Source organism: Poecilia mexicana, unplaced genomic scaffold (assembly GCF_051168715.1).
Source record: "Poecilia mexicana isolate PSO_F unplaced genomic scaffold, ASM5116871v1 scaffold_12, whole genome shotgun sequence".
Taxonomy (NCBI): domain Eukaryota; kingdom Metazoa; phylum Chordata; class Actinopteri; order Cyprinodontiformes; family Poeciliidae; genus Poecilia; species Poecilia mexicana.
Window position 1 is genome coordinate 7,284,421 of NW_028263381.1, and position 8,012 is coordinate 7,292,432.

Consider the following 8,012-nt stretch of genomic DNA (forward strand, 5'->3'; position numbering starts at 1 on the left):
CAGGGCCGCCATCTTATGAGTGGCTTTCATCTTACACCAAGATATGCAGTATAGTTCTGTTCAATATTTTGAGTATTTTTAACCAAATAATAAGTTTTTGACGCTTGCTAACCAATTACTGCACTTTTTCAAAGAAGGATCTGTTATAGGTAATAAAAGGTAGATTAAAATCCCACCTAAGGTTACCAACAAGCTGTTCTGGGAGCGTCCTGGAGAGCCCTGTTTAATTATTTTACCAGTTATAATTGTACAATTATGAATTATTAATTTGTTACAATACCAAATCCTAATAAACAAACAAACCTTTCTCAATAAGGGCCAAATCAAGCATGATTTTAAAATATATATATATAGTTTACTCTTTTTGCACATATATTTACTAAGTTAGTTCTGTATAGATGCCTTTCCCATTATAACACATTACAGAAATATACCTAACATTAAAATTGTCTCCAAACTGAGCCCTTTTATCTCATTATGATCTTCATGTGGGAAAGCAGTTTGAAAGGCTCAGCCATTTAATAGACATCTACTGGGTCTTTGTGAGCATAACAGACCTTGGTAGATATATTCCTATCAATTTAGTTTAGCTTAGTGGATGCTTCGGTAGTATAAAAGGGCTGAAAATGTGCTTTGCCAAATTGCTGACCAGAAAATTGCATGGGTAAAGAACTGAGATGCAGGAAGCCACAGAGTCAAACATTACTTCTCAAAAGCTGTTATAAGCCATGTGACAGTCCTTGTTCACCATAACACACACACACGCACACACACACGCAAGCACGCACACACACACACGAATAGGCCTGTGTGGGAGTGCACATCCCACTTCCAGCACCCTTTTTTTTTTTTTTTTGAGCCAGATGCCCTTGCAGCATTGCAATATATGTGCTGATTGCTCATTTCCTTATATATTTGTAACATAAAGTAATATTTGTAAAATAAAATGATGTGGCACTGTCACATCCCATCTTTTGGTCTTCCTCTGTGAGAATTAGGAGCCAATCATCTGATGCTACAGGTCAACTCCTCCATCAAAGTGGTTGTGGTCATTTACAGATGATGGTACTTCAGCTGTCCTTTATCTCCCGCCAGCCATGCACTCTCTTTTTACAGTTTTTCCTGTGAAGGCAATGTGTAGAGTGGGGCACACATCCATCCATTTCATGAAAATAAGAGGTCGTTCTCTCTGGTTGCCCATTGTGGGTTTTTTTTCTTTTTTTCTCAGGGCATTGGTTTTAGTTTGTACATGTCAGTTTGTCTCTGTGTCGCCTTCATCCAGTTCATGGTATGTCTTAGATTTCTTCTACAACCCTAAAGTATTTATATGTAAATAAAACCATAAAGACTGTGTTCATTAGCTGTGATGCTAATGTGTTTATTAGCATCACATTTATATCTCGGTTCCATTTTCAAGACTATTTGTTTGTTAGACACATGTCATGGTCTGGTCACTCATCCAACAAAAAGGATGAATTTGATTCAGTTGTTACTAAGGTAAATACCATAAGTTTGAAACCTAATCTGCTTACTTGTACTGTTCACACAGTACAGATTAAATCTATTTAATCTAATATGACTACAAGAGGTGTGGGAATCATAAACATTTTGTTTGAATTAAAAACTAACGGTGCACCCACTTATCAGCCAGTGATCAAAATAGGGCAGCTTGTTCCTGGACCTGCTCTGAATGTGTGCAGAACGGCTGGGCTCAAGACAAAATAAATTATTTTTATTTTCTTCTTCCTGTTCTTGGTTTAGGCATCTTTAAATCCATCACACTGGCAGTTTATAGTAAATCTAAAGTAAGAGTGACACAAATTAAAGGCTTTGCTGCACACCTAACCCTAAACGTCACTAATCTAGCTCGAACTTTTGATACTACTTCACACGCATCAAACAAATGGGGATGGCAATGGATAAAACCAACGGCTAACATCAAGCTGCTGAAGTAGCCTTTCGATTAAAAAATTGTAAACTATGCTTAAATGCTAGGACTGTACTAGGAAACCAACAAATTTAAATTAACTCTGCCACTTCTGATAATATTGGTAAAAACATGAGTTCTCAGAAGTTTAATAAGTACAAAAAAATGTTGCGTCTGTAAAAGTAGTTTAACCAAGAATGTTATTTGAACCTGCAAATCTTGACTAGATGGATACCCAGTTGGATATCCCTTTGTCTTACAAACTCTCAATTTCCATGGGAACAAAGTGTCAGAAACATGTCTTCCAATAAAAAACTTTATTTCTCTTAAAAACAACACCATCATATGGACACAAATCTTCAATTAATGAAAGAATATCTCTACAATAAATTAACTTTAAACAACAAAACAGATTAAATATCTGAAACAAACATGAACGGTGCAGAACATTTTCGGAGAACTTTGAGCGACAGTGCACACACGCGGCTCAGTTGTTCCTGTCTGACAGCTGTTCACGATGTGACTGGCTTTGATTTCAAGCCTTTATCAGTCTTAATGGAAATATGTCGTTATCCGCCTCGTGTAAAGCCGAATACCATCCTACGAAAAACTTGGCTTCTAGTTTCGCACAGGGATTGATGGACCTTGAAGGGAGCCAGAAAGCAGCAAAGAGTTTAAAATCATACCAAGTGATCAAGAGTTGTCAAACGTACGTTTTAAGCCTGATGCGTAAAAGAATCCAGACTGAATCTTACTCTTAATCTCCTTGAAAATGGAAACGTTGCGCAATATGCACATGCTTTTAAGCCGCCAATGAATGAGCTAGGATAAGGGGCTGATATTCTGGCAACAAACAAGCAATTTGTAACTACTTAAAACAACTGATACAAAGTGAAACATTGTCAAGCACAGATTGGTGAACCGTTCACCACTTGTTGCCTCAGGGGTAGTGCAGAATAATCCTACAGCAACATTTGCAACCAGGAACGATTGTGTTACTCGTTTATTCTTCAACTGCAAAATTCATAAACTTGCAGTTTAGTTTATAGCAGGGATTGCCAGTCAAACAGGCAGACTAGGTGTATGGAAGCAAGACTAATTGTCCTGCTAAAACAAGTCCAGTCTAAGTGTTAATAGAATTTGTTCCGACCTGTGCCTCTAATGACAAGCTTGAAATTCACTGCCATTATATTTTGAATGATATAAATTTTCTTAATTTATTTCTTACTTTTAGAATTTTTACAAAAAGTTCTAAAAGCAAATGAACTGACATATGATAACAGAAAAAAACAACAAAACAAACCTTTTAATCTTTTTACCTTATGTGAGCTTCAACTGCCCTGATCGTGGACAGTGTTTTCACCAGCTGCAACAACACAACACAATTAAAAATGTGCATACTTTTCCAGAACTGAAAACAGTGAATTGAAGTGAATTGAAAACAGCTTACAATCAGGATACCACTCTCTACCTGGGTTTTACTTTTCCAGTTGTACCTGATGAGCCACAAAACATAACAGAACAGAAAGCAGTAAGCATCAGTGGCAAGATGCTAAGACAATAAAAACAAACCAAAGAAAATACAACGATAAAACATTTTGAGCTAAAATATCTGAAAAGTGTGGTGTGCATTTGTTCTGATCCTCCTGCATCAGTACCATACATGCTGATCTCTGAATAGTTTTCCCTCAATTCCTCTTTGCAAAATACCCAAAGTTCCTTCAGATTAGATAAGTTTTGAAGTCGAACCACATATTTACATCTGGATTTAGGGGTGGACTTCGACAGGGCCTTCTAAGGAGGCTGATATGAAAAATCAGAAGTGTTCAAAGTTATTTTAATTTTATATAATTTAGAGTTAAAAACATCCAGCCACTTTGTTTCAAAAGCAGACTTTCTTGCACCCAAAGGGTTTGATCAGAGTGTTACAGCATAAAAGACAAATATCCCTTGATTTCTGACCAGTTGTATGGAAACTTCTGAATTCAAAGAAAGTTACAAAAGAAATCTCTAAAAAATTTTCTCGGTAAGTTTTCTGACATTTGTCGAATGGGGATAATTTTGGTAATTCCAACTAACCTAAAACAGGAGAAGTTTTAGGTCTGATTTAACTTCAGACAATGAAGAAAAAATGTATATATGTAAATATCTGATTTCAACTGTACATAGTGTTTATTTCAGTCGAAGCCTGTTTGTCTGAAAGCATGGTACCTGTGTTCTCTGGTTCTATGGAAAACCTATGTTGAGTTAATAACTAAAACGCAGTCTTCAGCTTTTTCTTTAGACTTCCTTTCTTTTGTGTGGTTACCCATAAACAGGGACGTTAACTCATCCATATAAATAACATGACCACATTGGGGAGCTAACAGCTTACTCCTGGGGAAAACCAATTAGAACTTTAGTGATTGTGTGCAAGGAAGAAGGAAACATCTTCTTCTCCGGCTCGTGTGGGATTTACATTGCTGTGGTCCCGGGGAGAATGTTCACTCTGGCTGCCAGGTTTCTTTCCATTACAGATCTGACAAAGAAAAAAGGCAGAGAGAAAAACAGTTGGCAGATATAAAGAGAGGTAAAAAGAAGGCATAAAAATCAAATGAAAAATCTTTTTTTTTTCTCTTTAAGAAATCACCCAGCTTGTTTGGTAACGACCTTTTTGTGACTTACTGTACTTTTGGATACATTTTTAATGACTATCTGCAGGACACCTGTCAAGTGAGTGCTACCACATGATTTTGTTGGACATAATCTAACATTTCTGCATTAAACATTCGATTTTGTGTGTTTTGTTTTTTTTTTGTAAAAATTTGAGAAAATGAATCAATAAAGTCTATTAGTCTTCAGTTAAGTAACTTTATTACATTGAGAGAAAGAACCCTGTGCCTATAATTTCACTAAAAACAATAAGAGAATAAATACAACTCTCGAGTTAGTGGTTCAACATTATTTTGGTCAAAGTTGAAATAAGATGATTTAACTTTGTATTGGTTACATCGTTTTGACTAAATTACAGATTTAATCAGAGAAGAAAAATCTTCTAAGACCCACTGACATGACACAAATATTTTCACAATTTTTCAGAAATACTTAAATCCAAAAACTGTTACAATAAAGTCTGACACAATGTTATTCTAACGTAAATCTCTCCAACTATAGGCTATATATATATATATATATATATATATATATATATATATATATATATATATATATATATATATATATATATATATATATATATATATATATATATTTTTTTTTTTTTTTTTTTTAAATGTCGTAATATTAGCTGTACCTGCCAATATCCTGCGCTGCCTGCTCATTGGGACAGCTGATGAGAAGGACAGAATCATATGTCGAACCATAGTTTCCTGTGAAAGCTGCGTGAAGAACATCCACGAAGGACCTCACATCAGGATACATGGAAATGGACAGGATCATCCACTAGAGAGGGTGAGACGTGCATAAGAAGAACGTTTCATACGGATTGTGTCTCTTTTGTGTTGGTAGTCTGAATGGCGATTAAAGGGCCGTTTTCATGTGCAGTTCCATTCTCAGCCTCACACAAACAAAAAACATGCAGAGAATAAATCGATTTTCTTTTCTTGCACCAAAGAGTTTATAATAAACACGTTTTCACTGAGGCTCTTTAAATGTGTATATATTTGAAATGTTAAATTGACATCTGTGACAGTATACAAAATAGACCAGAAAATATTACAGTAACCATATTGCGAGGGAACGCAAAGGTTTCATGACGTAATGCAAAAGAAAAAAAAAGTTCCCCATGTCCCCTAGGGGGCTCCGTAGTTTCAGCCGTTTTTTTGTTTCACCATTTTCTTTGTTTACTCAAACATTCGAAAGCATCTAGGTGGACTAGGCCTTTCAAATCGGGAGCTGTAATCGTGAACCAATTTCAGCTTCCTACATAACTGTAGAAGGTACAGACATATTGGTTCTCTCTCTCTGAACACCTATCAGTCCTCTTACCAAAGTTGCCTCCATCACCATCAAGCGGGCTGTTCGGTTCAGAAAAGCCCGTCTGTGCCAGCGCTGTAGCCGGGGCAATCTGTGCCACCACCACAGCACTAACTCCATCGTAACTGCAGTAAAAGTCTATCGACACAGCGCTGATGACAGGTAGTTACCATAGTGAAGGGGTTCCGTCGGTTTGTTTGCTCGTTTTCGGTGGTACGCATGCTCAATGACCTGGAGTGGTGACCCCCGATATTGTGCCGAACCGTCAGAACACCGAATAAAGCGTAATAAATATCCCACATATTGGTCGCGGTACACTTCCTGTAACAGTAGTGCAAGCCAACAATATTGCCTATAATACGAGTGACAGCCTTGATTATAATGGTTTTGGTGTGTTTATGACTAATACTTCCCTGCCTGTGACGTCTACAAGATGTCGTTCATTCTATAATTTCTGCGTGAAGTACACAGGTTTTACAAGAGCTAGATATCATGACTTAAATAATAATAATATTGTATCCAGAGCAGAACTGAATATCATGTTGTATAAACACACAAATAACTATATTAAACAATAGTATAATATTATAGCAATTACATACTACTAGTAATTATGTACTACTAGAAAAACTCAGCCAGCCTGTAGGCACCTACAGTTTATCATACTGCAAATGAATCACAGGAAACCCATTATTTAGCTACAAAAGTATAAGAAACACATCTGAAGTACATGCTCCATTATTGTTTTAATACAGAACAAAATGGCTTATATGTAATATTTTTATATTTATCACATGCTGTAGCTCCAGTGCAAAACTAAAAACCTACCAAAGCATTAAATAAAACCCAAACTGTACTGTATTATATCACAGTGTTGTAGTATCAGCCTTCTTTCTTTCAATATTTCTTTTACAGTATTTTACGTTGCTGTACTAGTTGACTACAACGGAACGCAGAGCAAAAGCTGTTAGACCAACACAATGCTACAATGTAGAATAACCTTGTCTGTACCCGAGAGTTTAGAGACTGCCAGACAATGACTCACCACTCTGGTTACCTGCCTGATGAAGAATACTGGAGAAGGGCAAGTAATTTCCCAGAACTAGAACCGGTAAATATCACAGATATTTGAGACAGAGTGTCTGTAGCACGCTCTGCTGAAAAAAAAAAAAAAGCTGTCTGCTTTCAAAGCATGTCTGGGGGGGAAAAAGTACCTTGCTACTAAAAGATGGCACCCACCTACAGTGGTTGACCCAGGGCCACAGAGAGCGGATTATGAAGGCCACCAAGAAAGGGACAATTTCACCCAACAACTAAACAGACACTTACATGTATGCAGGAGAAACATTCCTGCCAATTGTCCTAGAGGCCAAAGTTAATAGATACATGCCGATGTTAGCAGAGCTGAGACAGTAAAACCATAAATCTGTGCAAACTTAGATGTACTTAAGCCAAATAATTCTGTATTCACACATTCTGCAGTGCTCAAAACGTACAAATCCAACGGGATACTGAGAACCTTCATCCAAAACTCCACGAGAATGTGGAAGGCAACTGCAAATGCCTTCAGCGTGTATTAGCAACTCATGCAAGTTATCGTCAGTCACCCTCTCTGTTCATGCATTCATCCATCTATCCAAGATTAGGTTGCTGGGTTAACAGGCACAAGAGGAGAACCAGACATCCTTTAACCCGGTGACACTCCATCTCATTTTGGGGAGTTCTAAGGCCTTTCCAGGACAGAATGGGTGTGCATATATTCGTTCAGGTAAATTCTCAAAACTTTAACTTTGGTCTCATCATACCAGATCACCTTCATTTGCATGTCGTTCTTACCAAATACTGAAAATTCCGCATGCAAAATCTAAAGTAAACAATCAGGGGTTGAACTATCAAAGTGTTTGTATTTTATCTTTTAAGTACCGACTTTATTGCTACAATATGACAAAACAGACCACAAAGGTTTGCATGATCAGAAACGTTGTTGTGCACAAGTTGTCCACATGGGGGAGCTGTGGCCTCATGGATCAATCTTTAACCCCATCTGTTCAATCCACTGAGTGTTCATAAAACATGTGTAAAACTCCTATAAACTGAAATGATGCAACTG

General features: G+C 37.0%; 1 protein-coding gene across 1 annotated transcript; it reads right to left on the reverse strand.

Moving 5' to 3' along the window:
* Positions 1-2,229: 2,229 nt before the first annotated feature.
* Positions 2,230-6,264, reverse strand: LOC106907220 (protein CutA homolog). The gene is made up of 6 exons (XM_014972816.2): positions 5,915-6,264; positions 5,220-5,368; positions 4,386-4,445; positions 3,378-3,423; positions 3,247-3,293; positions 2,230-2,571 (listed from the first exon to the last, which is right to left on the reverse strand). The coding sequence occupies exons 1-6, from the start codon at positions 6,020-6,022 to the stop codon at positions 2,463-2,465; spliced, it is 519 nt and encodes a 172-aa protein (XP_014828302.1). The 5' UTR covers positions 6,023-6,264; the 3' UTR covers positions 2,230-2,462.
* Positions 6,265-8,012: the final 1,748 nt, after the last annotated feature.

What these genes read in the sequence shown, in the direction of transcription:
- LOC106907220 (XM_014972816.2), bottom strand. Translation starts at nt 6,022, where the DNA reads ATGGAGTTAGTGCTGTGGTGGTGGCACAGATTGCCCCGGCTACAGCGC. An exon ending in GCAGCGCAGGATATTGGCAG is followed by an intron (nt 4,446 to 5,219) that starts GTACAGCTAATA and finishes TTTCTTTGTCAG; the next exon opens with ATCTGTAATGGAAAGAAACC. An exon ending in TAGAGAGTGGTATCCTGATT is followed by an intron (nt 3,294 to 3,377) that starts GTAAGCTGTTTT and finishes GTGTTGTTGCAG; the next exon opens with CTGGTGAAAACACTGTCCAC.